At 44.7% G+C, this 18,049-nt stretch overlaps 1 protein-coding gene across 7 annotated transcripts in view; it reads right to left on the bottom strand.

The window, feature by feature from the left end:
• ARHGEF11 (Rho guanine nucleotide exchange factor 11) overlaps positions 1-18,049 on the bottom strand; it is a 99,117-nt gene that overhangs the window by 34,908 nt on the left and 46,160 nt on the right. For 5 of the 7 annotated variants that reach the window (XM_023640955.2, XM_070268006.1, XM_023640957.2 and 2 more), the window contains exons 2-10: positions 13,304-13,336; positions 12,089-12,103; positions 11,670-11,758; positions 10,667-10,765; positions 7,775-7,824; positions 6,886-6,943; positions 6,088-6,266; positions 5,180-5,251; positions 40-159 (exon numbers count right to left, since the gene is read on the bottom strand). In XM_023640955.2, the coding sequence (XP_023496723.2) occupies positions 40-159; positions 5,180-5,251; positions 6,088-6,266; positions 6,886-6,943; positions 7,775-7,824; positions 10,667-10,765; positions 11,670-11,758; positions 12,089-12,103; positions 13,304-13,336 (715 nt within the window). The remainder of the gene's footprint in view (positions 1-39; positions 160-5,179; positions 5,252-6,087; positions 6,267-6,885; positions 6,944-7,774; positions 7,825-10,666; positions 10,766-11,669; positions 11,759-12,088; positions 12,104-13,303; positions 13,337-18,049) is intronic. The other 2 variants (XM_023640962.2, XM_070268005.1) reach the window with 2 other exon arrangements.

The following is an 18,049-nucleotide window of genomic DNA, read 5'->3' as shown; positions in this document are numbered from 1 at the left end:
GCACGGCGCCCTTCCTGGAGCTGTGCCTACATCACTCACCACTAAGCCACCAGTCTCCTGCTGGATCTTCAGCTGTAACTGAGTGACTCGCCGCCGGGCACCTTCGATCTGCTCTTCCAGCAGGCTGGCGGGGTTCCGGCTATACACCTCACAGATACGCTGGGGAAGGGTGAGGAGGATGGGGAGGACGGGAAAAGGCAGAAGGGGTGGTTAGTAGAGAATGGGGAGAATAGGTAGTTATCCCAAAACAAAGAGGAGAGAGAAGAGATCTCTGCCCTTCTAGTAGATGCTCGTTATTTCACCATCATTTAGGAGAAGAAAAAGGTATAAATGGTGAGAACAGAACACATGAGGCCACTGGAGAGAGAAGACACGACACGAACGCCTGTCCTATTCTGACCACATCAAGGCCTGGCTGAAGGAACACATCCTAGGTGAGGTCTTTCTTGACTACTGACTACTCAAGTGTCAGACGTTTAAGTGACCGTCCAAACCAGCACAAAAAAGTGCCCAAGAGGAAACTTACACATAGTGAGAACCACAGATGATAGGAAGAAGCGCGGATGAGGGAGGCCAGCATCCCTCTCCCCAGCCCCGCCACCTGATGCTCCAGCCCTCCCTGCAGCACATGGCAGAGCACTGCACACGTGTTTAGAGCTTGGGCTTTGCAGTCAGGGAGGCCTGGCTCTGAATTCTGGCACCTCCACTTACTAGCTCTGTAGACCTGGGCAAGCTTTAATATGTCCTCATCAATAAAACAGAGATGACAGTACCTGCCTCCTGGGACGGCTGAAAGATGTGAATGAGATTATGCATGTAAAGTGCTTAGCAGAATGTCTGGTGCATAATTACATGATTGAATACACGACAGCGGTTATTATTTTACTACAAAAGGAAGTGCTAAATAAAGCTGCCTGGCTAAATAATTAAATAAAGACGTTGGGTGTACAGATTCTCTAAGTTCACTGGGGCCTCACTGCTACCTGACCACCTTTTTCACAAACTCCTCACACTTCCTGTCTCATCTTCCCCACGCCTGTCAAGCCCCGACCCTTCCCTTAACCTCAGCTGGTGACATCATCTGCTAAGAACGTTCCCAACTTTCCTCCACTTCAAAACATCTGCCGCCAGTCTCCCCTGCCCCAGAAGAGAAACTATGTCTACATCTTCTACAAGGTTAACACCTTCAACGGCCTCGGGCTCTCCTTAGGCCCTGTTCACATATCTTCAAAGTCTCCTCTTTCCAATGGCTCCTTTCCCTCATCTGACAAAAATGCTCCAGTTTCCTGTGTTAAAACAAAAACCACTACAACAAAGCCCTTTCCATCAACTCTGATTATTCTTCAAGCCACTGCCTCAGTCTCATCTCCTTCCTTTCACAGCCACATGGCACAAAATAGGCATCCACACTCAGAGCCCCACACGTTGCCTTCCTGTCACTCCTCAACATGCACAACCTAGTTCCTCCCCATTATCTCAGACAGCTACTCTTTCAAAGATCAAAATCACCCAATTGCCAAATCCAATGGTCTCTTCTTAGTCCTTAACTCTCCAGACCTCTGGTGAATACCTTCCTCCTCAAAACACTCTCCTCTTGCGACTTCCTAACTGCACTGTCTCAGGTCTCCTCACACCGTTCACCTCAACTGCAGCTTTATCCTGCTCCTCTCTTCAATCGAGGTGAGCCTCCGCTCTGCAAACATCTGCCGAGAGCTGACATACGCCAGGCCTGTGCCTGCACACAGGACGAATACACAAATGTAGAGATAAGAGGCACGGTCCTTGCCTTTAAGGAACTCTGTCCAAAAGGGGAGAAGGACAAATAAACAATTAAAATACAACAGCAAGAGCTGTGACGTCAGGTAGAAGCAGCGTGCTGTAGAAGCAAACCCCCTCCTTAGCGCTCTCGTCTTCTCCCCGCGCTAGTGCCGTGGTGGGATCCTCCAGTGCCAATTTCAACACCACCTTTAGGCTGAGGATACCTTTTCTCCTGAGGTTCAGCCCTATCTCCATGCCTAGCGGATGTCTTTCTATCTTGATGTCCCATGGGCACCTTAAACTCAGTGAACCGGAAGCTGACCTTCATTTCTTTCCCCTAAACCCTGCTCTTTTCCTGTCTCACTCCATCAATGGCATCACCATCTGTCCAGGCACTTAAACTTGGGGCTATCACTTATTCTTTCTTCTCCCTTCCCTTCCCTTTCCAGGTGCTAGGTTCTGCTGATGTGATCTCTGAGATGCCTCCCATCGCCATCTCCGTCTTTCTGTTCTTACTCCTGCTGTTCCTGTTAAATCTGTCGTCATTTCTCACATCTTGCTACAGCCTCCTGCATGGTCTCCTCGTGTCAGTCCACTCACCACACTTCTCTAGAGAACGCTGATTTGAAAATATGATCACTCCCTACTAAAATCCTCTGATCAATTCCCACTCTCTTCACAATAAACTCCAAACTTATCATGGCATTCAAGGCCCAAAGCACTTTCCAGAGTGAAACAGACTGAACCCAACTCAAATGTCACCTCATGAAGCCTTTTCTGATCATTGCATAATTAATTATTCCTTGTTTTGGGCTTCCATGGCATTTACCAAAATATTTTAAAAATTACTACTGACATATAATTCACGTAATATAAACGTCACCATTTACAGTGTACAGTTCAGTGGTCTTTATATATTCAGAGCTGTAAACCATTCCCACTACTTAATTCCAAAACATTCCCATCACCTACCTGCCCCCACCACCCCAAAAAACTGGTCCCTCCCAATCTCTCCCTTCTTCCACCCCTGGCAACCACTAATTTACTGTCTCTATGGATTTACCTATTCTGGACTTCCTTATAAATGGAATCATACAACATGTGGCCTTTTGTGTGTCTGGCTTCTTTCACTTAGTACAATGTTTTCAGGGTTCTTCCATGTCCTTCACTCCTATTTATGGTGGAATAATATTAAATTGTGGCTATACTACATTTTGTTTACCTAGTCACCAGCTGATGGACATTTGGGTTGCTTCCACCTTTCGGCTATTATGAAAAATGCTGTTACGAACACTCAGGTACAGGTTTTTGTGTGAACATGTTTTCAGTTCTCTCGGGTGTATACCCAGGAGTGGGACTGATGGATTACATCTCTGTGTTTCTCTATGCTTAATATGTCGAAGAACTACCAAACTGTTTTCCACAGTGGCTGCACTATTTCACATTCTCACCCTCAACGGTGGGAATAAATTAGGATAGTGAATACAGACAAAATATACAAAAGTATTTCTCCGATTTTTCCACATTCTCACTGACAACTGCTATTTTGGCCCTAGCCATCCTAGTGGGGGTGAAGTAGTATCTCATTGCAGTTTTGTTTAGCATCTCCCTAATGACTAATGATATTGAGCATCTTTTCATGGGTGTATTGGCCATTTGTGTGCCTTCTTTAGAGGACTGTCTATTCAAATCCTTTGCCAATTTTTAAATCGGGTTGTCTTTTCATTGTTGAGTTTTAAGAATTCTTTATATATCCTGGTACTAGATCATCAAATATATGAGCTGCAAATATTTTCTCCCATTCTGGGGATTGTCTTTTTACTTTCTTGATAGTGTCCTTTGATGCACAAAAGTTTTTAACTTTGATGAAGTTCAATTTATTATTTCTTTTTGGTTGTGCTTTTGGTGTCCTAAGAAACCACTGCCTAATCCAAGGTCATGAAGATTTACACCTATGTTTTCTTCTAAGAGCTTTATAGTTTTTAAAAGTAGTTTTGGGTCTTACATTTAAGTCTGATCCACTTTGAGCTAAATTTTATTATGTGAGGTAAGGGTCCAAATTCATTCTTTGCATGTAGGTATCCACTTGTTCCAGCACCATTTGTTGAAAAGACTATTCTTTCTCCACTGAAGTGTCTTGGCACCTTTATTGAAAATCAAGTGACCACAGATGTACGGGTTAATTTCTGGACTCTGAATTCTACTCTACTGATCTATAGGTCTATCTTTACACCGGTACTACACTGTCTTGGTAATTCTATGACACGTGTCAATACATAAGTATCAGCACTTATTATAATGTACTGTAACTATGTCTTCACTCATCCACTGATATCCTACTGGATTACCGACTGCTTCAAGGAACGGTTCGTCTCTCATTCATCTTTGCAACCATTCCACTTGTTGCCCCAGCACTGCGGCCCCCCTCCTCCCCTGCAACACACACACAGTACCTAGCACACAATTCCCAGTACCTAGGAACTCAATGCTTGTTAAATAATGAGTGCATTTTCAGATCTCTGTGCCTTTGGCCTCTGCTATCCATTCATTAGCATTCCCTCTTCCACTGCTTTTGCCTACAGAAGTCCCACTCTTCAAAGCCTAGCTGAAATACTGTTCTCCCTGTGAAGTTTTCCCCTACATTTCCCATTATTAATTAATTGCTCTCTTCTTTGTTCTCTTATTGCAAACTGTTTGTTCCTCCCACTCTCTTTCCTATTGTAATATGAATTTCCCCCATTCGATCTTAAACATGTTGAGGGCAAGAATTGTCTAATCTTTTTCATCTCTGTTTACCATAGGAACTGAAACAACGCTTTACATACAGTGGGCACTTATAGAGACTTGCTGAATTGAAATGAAGGAGTGAGGAGCTCACTGTAAGCCACAGCTATTACAGGAATCTGGTTATTCCACTCCAGTTAAATTAATCTTCTTCTTGTTCTCTATGCGCATCATTCCCTAGGTCTGGAAACCTCTCTTCACTCCTTGTACCAACAGTGCCTTGCACCTCTATCAGCCTGGCCCGACATTCACCTACCACCGCGCCTTCCTTCCGTCTTACCCTTCCCTTCCCTGGAACCCTCCAAGATCAATTCCAACGGACTTTGATTTCCTCAGTTCTGACGTTCCCTCATTTCATTCTACCTGTTCCATCACTCTGTTTGTATTTGGTCTGTGTATTCACTATTCTACTCTATTGCCCACGAGCTCTATGACCCTCTTCACTCTATCAGCCAAATTCAGCTTTAACAATTCCACTGGCCTATGACAATTCTTTAGTGGTCCTGAAGTTTTACTTTTTAAGGTTTGACTGTGCTAGGATGTGGCCTGTAAATGAAGTTGTACACACGGGAAGATGCTCTGATAAAGTCTTATTTCGTTGAGGCCATGGCTGGTCTACCCTCAGCAGGGACCTTACCTGTAGCTCCTTTTCCTCCTGCCTCAGCATGTTCCTAAGGATCTGGGTGGCATGTTTTTGAAATTCGGGATCCTAAGAATGGAAAACATGACAGAAGTGAGAGTTGGGGATCAGCTCCATAGCTTTATTTTCTTCTATTTTCGGCCGATGCTTGGGCAAGGAAGCCTATGAGAGCAGGCTGAGCTGTGTGTTTTGTATAACACTCAGCACCTTGCTGGAATTCAGTAAACATAAAATCTTATTTTTATTTTACTCCTGAACTTCATAGAAATCTTGACTGTAATCACCTCTGGTATCAAATTGCTCTCTAAAGTCTCCCAGGACTTGCTGGCTCAGTCTTCTTTCCAACCAGAAGATCCTGTTCCCTATTCCTATCTGCACCTTGTCCTCTTTTAACTCCTCACACAGGCTTTCCCTGGTCTTTGGGTTCTCTCCCTACTTGTTTTCATCCTTTCTCTCCTGACTCTCCTCTCCTACAGACTGGGCTCCACATTTTGTTCTTCCAAATAGCCTTATTCTCCAGGAAGCCTCTCCCCTACTCCTTGACTTACTCCACACTCTTGTCACAATGATTAGAATCAGTCTTCAGCAGATGCCTCTGGTGACTTATGCTGGAGGTGTGCACTCTCTCCCCATGGGGAGAAGAAGTCTCAAAGGGCTTTAGAATCTTCCACACACTTAGGAAACACACTGCACGTTGCTGTCTGAGAAACCTGCACATGCATTTATATGGAAGGAGGACACTAAGGCATGCAACAATCCCTTTAATGCAGCCCTCGTTCTGTTCAACTTTTTGGTCTTCACGTATCTTTTTGGCTTGTCTCTGCTTACCAGCGTGCCATTCAATTTAACTTGCTTTCCTCTTCAAAGGGACAGCAGAGTGAGGAGAGGAGCAGGAGGACCATTACCTGCAGAGGTTTGGGTCCTGTGATGCGCTGTGGAGGTGGCAGAGGTGGAGGAGGTGGTGGTGGTGGAATCACAGGGGTGACTCGGGGAGCTCCTGCTGGGGCTGGATCCTGCTGGAGCGCAGAGACACCAATGGATGCGGGTGAAGAGCCTAGGAGGGTCAGTGCAACATATGCACCAGCTGGAGGAAGACAGACAGAGAGAGGCTTGCTCAAGTAGTATTGTTCTGCACGGCAGACATTCAAGCTACAAAGGAGGAGGTTCATCCTTCTCCTTTCATTAAACATTAATTCTGGAGATAAGGTTCCCCTCACTTTTAATGCCCCCCTGCCATTCTCTAATTCCTGCCCACCTACCCTGCATCAACACAATACCCCTTCCTCCTTCCCTTTCTTCATGCAGGGACCTCAATCGAAATTCCACCCACAGACACCTTGAAACACTCCCAAGGGACTGCCCGATCAGTCTGGTTTCCTCCTTTATCTCGCTAAATTAAGTAGCGAGTGAACGGTGTTTGAGGGAGACCTGGTCTTAGTAGGATATGGTCTAAACGGGAGTACAAAGATGAGCGTGACAATAAAGACGTCTGAGGAGAGACTAACAGTGTCTCCACTTGAAATGACAATAGGGAACTGTGGTAGTCTAAGTGGATCATTCCATGTGAAGACTAAAGACGTGACTTAGGCAGCCTCCCACATCTACAAAGGAAGTCTCCTGGGTCAACAGACCTGCTCTTTCCCTCTCCCTCCCAGGCCATCTGCTCCCCTACTTTCTTTTGTTGTCAGCTCTCTCCTACTCACATTTGATAAGCTTCACCACCTCCAGGTGTGAGCTGTTGGTCACCATGGTGCCATTCACCTGTTGAGGACAAACGATACTGAGGAACGGTGACGGAAACCTAGGGGATCCTTCTACAAGTTCAAAATGCCGCTCTTTTAGGAAGCCATTTTCCAATGTTCTTTAGCCACCTCTAGTCACTTGTTTACTCAAATTCATGTTATGAATTTGTTCCTGTTCACATGTCCCATGTGTTCTGTCTCCCTAGCTGGCTTCTAAGTTTTCAGGGATAAGACGTGTAGCTCCGTTCATTTGACTGGGCATTCATTCACTCATTTAGTGTTTGTTCATTAATTTATTCATTAATTAATGACTTTATTTATTTTTGGTATATACTTTTCCAACCATCAGCCTGTATACATGTCAACCGACCTAGTGTGCTTCCTCCTCACTAGAGGACTAAGGAGTCCCCTCATTGAGGGTTTCCTTAATGCTTCTAGGACTCTCTACTGCAGAAGAAAGCACTGAATGAACAGGGCAGATTACAGTAGCTAAGAACTGGAAAGGACCTCGAGTCAGCACTGTACAGAGGATAAAATATCAACCTGAGAATCCAAAGGCGTTGGATCCTTCACTAGTCTCAATCTCTCCTTCTTAATCTTTTTTTGTGAAAAGGGATAACAAAACTAGTTACAGAAGCTTGGTTAGCCATCAAGAAAGGCCTAGGATATGGAACCCAGCTATCTGCATCCCCACTCTGTCGCATTATACTACTGTGCTCCCTCTCATGGTATGACCCCCTAACTCAGTGGCCAGCTGACAGCTGGTATCAAAACAGAAGTGTGCAGGACGGGCCAAGGCCACAGTGACCCTGCACACCCTCCTGGGGGGCGGAGAGGGAAGGTCACTCACTTTGATGATCCGGTCGCCCTCTTTCACACCGGCTTTCATGGCTGCACCTCCTGTAAGGAGAAGGCCTGGTCAGCAGAGCCCATCAACCTTTCCCAGAGGTCGCTGAGTCCACGCCAAAGTCCCTGTCAGATCACCTCCCCCCACAATTTCTCCTCACCTCTCTGTGTTAAGTATCTCAAATGCTGGGTGTACATCCTATTCTGTTCCAGTGACACAACTACCTTTAAGCTAGAGTGGACTATATAAGGTCACATCTCTTGCTCCTTCCTCTACCTAGCTCAGATGCCAGACTTCTGACAGCCAAGCCGAGGCAGGAGAGAGGCAGCCAGGCTCCGGGAAGAGTGGATGTGCTTCATTTGAATGTGTTTACATGTGTTCTGAGGTCAAATAAGGGTTATTTCTTATTATCCAGCAGGAAGAATGAGTTTACTCTATAAATATAATTGTTAAATAATAATAGTTAGGAGGAGGAAGATGGAGAAAAGGATTAAAACAAGAGTTTTGAAATTGTGGTTCATAAAGATATTCTGGGGGCTCCTATCATTAAAGATGATAATGACAACTGTTTTATTTTCTGCTAAAAAATTGCTTTAGACTATTTACAGTTTCTCCCTTTAAAATGGGCCAGATTAAGGGCTTCTGAATATGACTGACTGAGAGGAGCTCTGAACGCGCTCTCAACTTTTTCAGGTTGTCACTCAACTGGAGACTGCCGTGGTTTTGACCCCCATGCAGTTTTAAACGACTTAGAGTCCTAGTTTAAATTATACCCAGGAAGCATAAGAAATACTAAAGATGAAACAAGTTAATGAGAAGCATAGAAATCATGCTTTTTGTAAATTTGCCCCAAGATGATCATTAAGTCTGTAAGTTGTACTCATCTGATCAAAACAAAACTCCCACAAAGCACATCTCGATGCTTCTAGTCTAAAAAGAGAAATTACAGTGATGACTACACTCCAATTTGGCTTTTCAATATTGGGACGCAAGACAACCCTCATGTAAAGTGTGCTATTTATGGAAGAGTACTTGCAAACACCTTGAAACTCTCTCTTATACTGCCATCTAGAAACTAAAGGCGGAGAGAAAAGAGCAATCTTGCCTGAATGTATGAAACTCATGAGGTCACTTCTGATAACTTAGTGATTAAAAAAAAATTACACTCTTCAGAGTAAGGGGATTGGAGCAGAACTTAGACTTTAGTAAGCAGGAAAATTACCAGGAGAATTTGTTAAAAAGCATATTCCTTGGCCCCCTTGCCAGAAAGTGATTCAGTACTTCTGGGGTTGGGCCCAGGAACGTGTATTTCAATCATCCTAGGGCCTCGCTGATTCAGGCGCAGGCTGAGCACAGACTACGCTTTGAGAAACAGTGAACTAGAGAAATTAGTATCTGGAAAAGACAATAACAGCTACTTTGTCACTCTTGCAATTTCAACGCCAATCCAAATGAAGGCTCTTCCTCTCTTCTCCCCAAAATATACATACATACACACATTTTCCAAAACTCTTATTTTACTGCAAGCTATCCTTTTGTTCTTTCCTCTCTGGGTTTGACTCTGCTCAGGCCTAAGAGGAGGAAAAACTGAAAAAGTGCTGAACTCACACGTCCCCAGAGGGGAGCCCCACACTTTCTGCATCAAACAGACACAGGAGCAAAGTACAAGTTACTGCCAGCCCCGCTAGCTCTGTCATCACGTCCAGGAACCCTGAGAGCATAAAGGAAGCAAAGAATAAAAGTATCTTTTCAGAGCCCTACCTGAGAATATGCAAAACAAACTCCTCTCTGATAAAAGCTACCTCCCAAACATAAGAAGCTATAATTATTCATATCCTTACAAGATCCATAGACCTCATTTTGGTCATAAGTTTGACCTTCTCTTTCCACCTTTCCTGTAAACAAATCCCAGATCTTTCTCCAAAATTACTTCAAGTCTATTTTCCTTCCCATTTTGCACTGTACTTTAGTGTGAGACGTGAGCCTGCTCCCCAGCCCGTTCCTTGTCGTCTTCTTCAAGCCAAGCCTGGTGGTGCTCCTCCGTGTCACCACGCCCAAGCCCACTCGTCACACTGGATTCACTCCTGCCAGGGATACCTGCTTTATCCTCTCGCCCCTCCAGCTCCTTCCTGATTGTCTTCCTCAGCCTGGGCTGCTCACCAACCACGATCTACCAGCTGGCACATGACAGCGCTTTGAAATATTCGAAGATCTTTTATACATAATTGGTCACTTGATTGATTTGCTTACGATAACCTCCCACTCTTTACCCTCTTCCCACCAAATTCCTATCCTGTCAACGTGTTTTTCTTTTCCATCTTTCAACCTATTCCTGAAATCCTACTTCTTCTAAGAAAGCTTCCCAAACTGAAGAGAAGGGAAACGACTATGCCTCGAACTACCCAAATACAAATTCTGTCCAACACACATCATTTATCTCTCGGTAATTTATTACTCAAAGTTAATTGTATTGGACCAGTGTGCCCGTCTTAACTGCAACCCACTCAGAACAGTGACTGTCTGTGCACCGAGCAACGTGATGTGAAGGTAAGTATGAAGAACACAGGTCTTCGATTCCTCCACGGCATCTTCTGACCTAGTGTGAGGGGCTCCTCTGCAGGGCAGGCAGGCATTTGCCTGATGACCTGAGGGCTCTTCTGCTCTTTTTACACTTCCCAATAGGGAAGCAAGCATGAAGTGGGATCCCTAGAAATTCTGCCTAGTGGCCTAGCCTTGTGGAGACTTTCCCAGACGCTCATGGAGAACGAGTTCTAGAGTATTCATTCAGGCCTCCTGAGAAAGCACGAGCATGTTCTTTGAGTCACGCAGTGCTGTCACATCCACGGTTGCCTTGTGAGAACTGCCCACTGCAGGCAGGAGGGCTGCCACACTCACCAGGCCGCACAGACTGCACCAGAACAATGCGATCCCCACTGACTGTGAAGCCGAAGCCATGCTGGTCCTTTTGGATGATGACACAGCGTTGAACAAGACCTGGTGAGAGGTCAGAGGTGAGAAGGAGAAAGAAGGGGGTTAGGCAGGCACTGCCACCAGCAGCATAGTGCATACAAGCCAAGAGCAACCCGGGAAAGGCCCAGTGTGTTTCTTCGTCCGGAAAGCCTTTGTAGACTAACAGATTTCCCAGACCTAGCTGTCCACATGCTATCACAAAGACATGCCTCCCTCGGTGACCACAAAAACCTGGAACTACTCTGTATTCCACACAAGAAACTACCCTCCTCTGAGATGCTGAGACGTGTGTCTCTGTGCACGTCCAGCTCTTCAGGTGTGTCTGGGTGTTACTGGCCAAAGAAGGGGCGCGGCCGTGTCCAGGCTGAAGACTAACTTCACAGAGCAGCAGCCCCAGGACTGAGCCCTAGAGAGACTGGAAGTCTTCCGTCAAATCATGTCCAATGACTACAGCAGGTGGGACAGCAAGGCCTGTTGACTCTGCAGAGCTGGAAACTCATGTGGGTGACTCACAGCTGGTCCCTTGCTAAATCCAGGGAAGGTTAAGTGACAAGAGAGAACCCTTTTCTTCACATGCACATCCATGCACAGAAGGCAGAAAAAAAGAAAGAGAGGCTGTAACACCCAACTGCCCCCTCCCTGCGGGTGTGCACCAGACATCACGCATGTGTGCGGACAGGCCTGACTGCTTCCTGTAATAGGTAAAGCCTGAGTTCTAGAGTTAGAACCCAACTGGTTTCAGTGCACTGAAATATAAGGACTATATGAGGACTAAATGAGGCAATTTATGTAAAACACGTAACACAATGCCTAGCACACACAATGAGCTCAGGACAAAGGCTAAGTTGTTTTACATCTGGGGTATACAGATCTGTCTGTAAGGGTGTACACCCTTTGTCTGTGTGTTAATGTGCCAAGAAGAGGTTACCTGTGGTCTCAGAGGTGTCAGAGGATTGGCGGTGGTGGGAAGGGGACTTGCGTTCAGGTGCCGAATCTCCCAAAGACAGGCTATTTAACCTGGAGAAGGAGTAAGAAAAGCACATCGATGAGCTGGGCAGGGAAGGGCCAGCCTTCCAGTGGAAGCAAGCTCTGTCAAAATGGGCCCTGAGTCTTGGGTAAGGAGAGACCAACTCTGTCATCCTGTAACCCGCTTAATCTGGTGGGAGATTAGCCATGTCTACACCACTCGCAACACCACCTCTCTGGAATCCTAGGCTGGCAGGGCAAGCATGATCTCTTTAATACCCAGCAAGGTGTAAAGGGAAATAGCCCTTCCTGGAGTCAGGAGACAAAGAGACAATAGCAAGAACAGGATGTGCACAAATATACATGCTTGTTGGGTCTTACCAGGCTGCAATGGGGCTGATGGAACAGAACGGAGCAGCAGAGAAAATGAATGCAAGAAAAAGACAGGAAAAAACAAATAGCTAGTTAGTTTCAGGCGATGATTTGCAAAGGAAGGGGAGACTGGAGGGCAAGGACGCGGTGGGTCAGAAACACACAGGTCTGCATGAACACAGCAGAGGACTGCGGTGGCTGTAGCAGATATGTCTGCCCCACTTTAGCTTCATCTCTTTGTCCCTCTCCAAAACAGCATTTCCAGAAGGGCCACTGGGCATTTGGTACTAACCAGTTAGGTAACTGGCAACTTGTACACTTTTCTAGAAAGGAGGGGTACAGCAATGGTCCAAGCCTCTGAAAATTCCATTTATCTTGTGGGTACCACGGGAGAACAGGAATCTGGTCTGTTTGGTGGCAGTTTCCAACCCCATGTTCAGCCTCATTCCTATAGCCAGCCTGAGGCACCTTGCTTAGAAACTATTAAGACCCTAAAACCTTTAGGGACCACAGATGACCAAACCAGATTTATCACTTAGTCTTCTCTTTAATAAGACCCCTGCAGGAGCAGGAGAAGCTCAAATCATTGTTATGCCTCTCCTTTCTGGAAAAATGTACTAGTGGCTGGTTCCTAATCAATAGTTGTTGCCCCTCCGAGGGGGGGGTCTCCTATTCATGTCTGTGGCAAACGACTATGTAGAAGGTTATTCATGGAAGCACTGTGTGCAGTGGCAAAACATTGTAAATAATCTAAATGTTCACAATGGGTGACTGATTACATAGATCGCAGAATATCAATATAATGACACAGGATTCAGCCATGTATAAGAATGAGGAGGCTCTCTATATAGCATAAAGAATGGTCTCTAAAACATGTTGTTGAGGGAAAAAAGCAAGAGGCAGAATTATGTGGACAGGAAAAAAGTGGGTAAGGAGAGGAGAAAATTATTTGTTTAGATATGTTTATATCTTTGTTTACATAGGCATAAAATACCTCTGGAAGGGGACAAAAGATACGTACACCTTCCTCTGAGGAAGGAACTGGGTGCCTCGGGCACAGGGATGGAGCTGGAAACTTTTCATTATATTCTCATTGGTACCCGTTAAATTGTGAATCATGTGAAGGTGCTATCTCTTCAAATAATACATATAATACAATATAAACAAATAACAAACTTAAAAGAGGGGGGTCTCCTTTCCCCCTCACCCTGGCACCCCTCTTACCTGGACAGGTGAGACTGCTTTTTACTGGCTGATCTTTGGATCAGAGAGAGAAGGACATCAAGGAAGAAGAAAGCGTGGGGCCCAGGAGAGAGCGACGCAGGAAAGGAGGAAGAAAGAGAAAGAAAAACAAAACGAGACATAAACCAGACAAGACACTGGACATGGCTGGTTCAAAGGAAAAACTGCAATCAAGCTAAGGACCCACGGGTGGAAACTGGCCACAACACAGTGCAGCGATCTTACTAAAACGCAAATTTACCAGTGTTATCTTCCTGCTTAAACCCTTTTAGAGCTTCCCCACTGTACTAGGGAGGAAGGCGGTCCTGTCTTCAAGCTCGGCCTCGGCCATGGCAGCGAACAGGGTACTGCCCAATGCTAGTCAGCGCCCCTCCACTATCTTCCACAGCTCCCAGCCCCTAATCTCAGCTCAGCATTTAACAAATATTCTAGAATCTGTGGATAACAACTAAACTTACTGTGGTAATCATTTTCCAGTACACGTATGTCAAGTCATTATGCTGTATACCTTAAACTTATCCAGGGCTGTATGTCAGTTACATCTCAATAAAACTGAAAAAAATAAAGTTCCAGAATCCAGACCTCTGCTATCTAATACAATAACTACTAGCCACATATAGCTATTTAAATTTTAAACAAAATGTAAAATTCAGTTTCTCAGTTGTACTGGCCACATTTCAAGGGCTTAATAGCTACATATGGCTAGTGGCTACCGTACTGGGTAGGGCAGAATAAAAGGTTTCCATCACTGCAGGAAGTTCTATTGGAGAAGTGCTGCTGTAGACACTATGCCACCAGGGGATACAAAAATGAATGAAACACGCACTTGCAGGTAATGGATGAGGTCAACATACAGAACTTTAGTACAAACACTGAGTGGCAACAGCTCCGCCCCCACCCCCTATCAGAGAAGGATTCTCAGAATGGACCTTTAAAGGTCTTTTATTCCAGCTGCTCATCTGCTGTCTTCGGTCGGATCAACAACACCTCCCCAGTGGGTTACCCACGATGGATTGAACTCCTCCGCCTCCTCCTCATTGCTTCTCATGAGAAAGCCCATTTTATCTTGGGGCAGCTCGGGCCGCCTCCTTGCCTCGTTCTGCTTGACCCTGAAGGAAACTGGCTTCCTAGGCCCATATTAAAGCCTAGAAAAAATGGTCTGGCAAGTTAACTTGGTTTTTGAACCTGGTTAACTCTTAACCTGGTTGGGCTTGCACTTGAGCTGGGTTGTGAGCTGTTCCACGTAACTGAAGGCACGTGAGGCCAAGGTCCCTGTACCTGGCTGTAGAGGACTGTGAGGGGCATGGACAAGGATCATTTCAGCAGCCGTCAAAAAGTTCCTCTAAAAGAAATCACAGGGCAGGGCAGGTACAGTGGGGGACGAGGGGATTGAAACATGAGCAGGAAAGACTACTGTTGAATTGGAGGAGGAAGAAATGCCTAAAGCAGCAGATCTGGTGGATGGAAACAATGCTGGGCTATTGAGTCAGCTGGGCTTTGAGTCTGAGCAGAGATCTGGGAGGGAGACTGTGGAGGGTTAAAATTTGTGAGACAAGGGAAGAGGGAAAGGAGTAGTTTGGCTTGAAATAGAGGCTGTCAAAAAAACCCAAGACTTATTGGTGGGGTTGCCCTCTTTCTGATGACATTCCTGTCAAAATCTGGCAGCAGAGATCAGATTCCAATCAGCCTAAACTTGCTGGGTGTGGAGAGGGCCCAGGACAGTGGAGAATTTCCCCCCAGATTTGTGGCTCTCTAAATGGCCCAAGTGAGACGGATTTTCTGATCCAACTTCTCAATTAGCCCATAGACATCCAGTCAGTTATGGAGACTTGGAGGGTCCTTTTATGTTTTTCCAGAGTTGCTCCTTCCTTGATATCATCAGTGATAGCCACTTTAAGCCACACGTCCACCGCCTCAAGCCTGGATGACTGAAAAAGACCTCTTGTTTTCACTCCCCAGTTTATCCAGCCGTCCACTACAACAGACTAACTTTCCCAAACACTATTTTCTTTGAGTTCCCCTGATCAAGAACCTGTGAATTCTCTCCTTACTATCTAGATGATCAGATGTGCATGCAATCGCCTGGTATTAAAGGCCTTTCATCAAGTGGATCCAAATACCTTTTCAAGTTCACTCATTACTCGTCTACTTTTTCCGACCTCTATTGGATCCTCAAAGATGCTGTGCTCATTCTCACCCCCATCTTATGGTAGCCTCCATCCCTTCTCCTCTCTTACTCCTTTTTCAAGGCTCTGCTCTAACAGCATTGACTCCACGAGGCTGTCCCTGGCCATCGCAGCTCACTTTTTTTTACCCTGACATTTTATTTTGAGAAATTTCAAACCAACACCACAGTTGAGGAGCAGCATGATGAATACCTGTGTACCCTCCATGTAGATTCACCAATTAATATTTGTCACATTTGCTGTATCTTTCTATGATTATACATTTTTGCCTGTTTGAAATCACAGACATCATGACACTTTACCCCTAAATACTTCAGCATATCTCCCTAAGACGCTTGGAATTCTCCTACATAACCACAATGCCATCAGCACACCCAGTGAGTTTAACTTTGATACAATAATATTATCTATCTATCTATCTATATATATATATATAATATATATATAGCTCATATGCAAAGTTCCCCAGTTGTTTTACTAATCTTCTATATAGCTCTTCCCCAACTGCCTTAATCCAGGACTGAATCACAGATCTCAAATTGCACTTACTCATGTCTCTTTTAGATTCATTTACTCTAGAATGCTCTCCCGACCCCCTACCTCCCTTTTCTCAGTCTCTCCCAACACCGACATGTTGAAGAGTTCTGGCCAGTTGTCTTATTGAATTGCCTGCAGTGGATTTGTTTGTCTCCTCATGATTACATTCAGATTAAACAGTTTAAAAGAATATTATGTAAGTGATGTTGTAGCTTGGCCACTTTGGGTCATGCCAGGTTTGATGACTTAGGTAGGTGGTACTCCTGAGATTCCTCAGTGGGAAAGGCATATTTTCCCATTTGAATAATGGGAAACCTGTGGGGTGATATTTTGAGACCATACAATATCTTGTTTTCCAACAACCTCTCATCCAACAGTTTTACTATCCATTGATGATCCTTGCCTGAACCAGTTACTGCACTGGTGACTGCAAAATAGCAATTTGCTAATTCTACCATTCCTTCACCTATTAGCAGACAGTCTTTTGTAAAGATGGCCTTCTTTTCCCTTTTCTGGACTGCAATGAACTCATGGATTTTCCTCCCCAATGCAATGCATTATAGTCCATTATTACCATCACATTTTTTTAAATGTTAAAGTTGTCCCAATTTGGCTGGTGAGAGCTTCTACAAGCCAGCTCCTGTATCCTTTTAAAGTGTCACCATCTGTCTTTGAGCGCATCTTTGCCTTCTGGCACAAAAAGACCCTCCAGGCTCACCTTGCACTTTCCCTGTGGCCAGCCCTGGAATCAAACATTCCTCTAAGGAGCCCTGGTTCCTTTTATTAGGAAATGTATTCAGAAACAAGATCTGGGTGCTAGGTGCTCACTGCTACTGAGATGTCACTGCTTCTAGGCCCTTTCAATGGACAGAGCTAGGAAATACTCATTAAGAAACTGTGAGTTCACATTGAAATCTCCAGTTTGACTCTCACTCAAGAGTTCTTCCTCATCGTCCCCAATTCCATATTTTATCTTCCTTTTCCTGTGGTGAGAACTCTGTTCCCAAACAATAGAATATATTGACTCATTTGCTTTACTCTAGAATACACACAAGACAGCTTCTGGGGTTACTGCACCGTAACACTGGCAACAGCAAACTTACTAAGCAAACTTCAGGGTTTCTTTGCAATTCTTTTCGTCCTTAGACTACATCCCACTAAAGGTACACAGTCAGGACTGTGGATGAAAGTTACTTAGGATTAATTCCTTTTATGGTATCAATTTGAAATATATTTAGGGTTCTTTTTATATTTATACTTAATTTTAGGGTTTGCTTTTTTCAGATTTACTTAATTTTATTTTTTGAATTTGTTAAACATTTACATGGTTGAAAATTCAAAATGAAATTTTAAAAGCATATTCAGGAGTGTCCTTATCTCTTCACCCCACTCTTCCCCAGGTAACCATTTTCATTCATTTTTGGTTTCCTTTGTGTGTTTCTTCTTGTAATACTGCGTAAATACCTAGAAATATTATTTTCCTTTCTTGCTTACACAACAGGTAGTATCCTACAACTTCTACACTTTGCTTTTTCCATTTAATATATCCTCAAAGTAACTCCATCAGTTCATAGAAATCTTCCATTTCCTCATCCTTTTCTTTACAATGCGGCCCACATTCTGACACAAATGTTCCTCCCTCCTACACTGCTCCCCATCATCTGTGGCGTCGGCCCTGCCTCTCCGCTGAGGCAGAGGTTACAGCCAGTACGTCCCTGCGTGCTCTTGAGCAGCACCAGGCACAGAACGGGCTCTCTGCAAACACATGTCGAAGACACCCTCTTCGTCCTCACCCAGAGGGTGCGCAATAAACCAAGTAAATGTCTGCTGACCTTCCGGACAGCAAAGTCGAAAACTGGTAACCAGCCCACACAGCCCTTCTGTTGGCCTATGGTGTGTGTGTGAGTGACTGTAACTGTTTTTATAAAATTAGTTGTTAAAATTTGAAAATCAGGCAATTTCACATTAAAAATTATAGGTTTCTGGTCTCTCTTGAAAAGGAAGA

This window comes from Equus caballus, chromosome 5, assembly GCF_041296265.1.
Source record: "Equus caballus isolate H_3958 breed thoroughbred chromosome 5, TB-T2T, whole genome shotgun sequence".
Classification (NCBI taxonomy): Eukaryota; Metazoa; Chordata; class Mammalia; order Perissodactyla; family Equidae; genus Equus; species Equus caballus.
The sequence above is the reverse complement of the archived record's forward strand: the minus strand, read 5'-3'. Positions and strand labels throughout refer to the sequence as shown.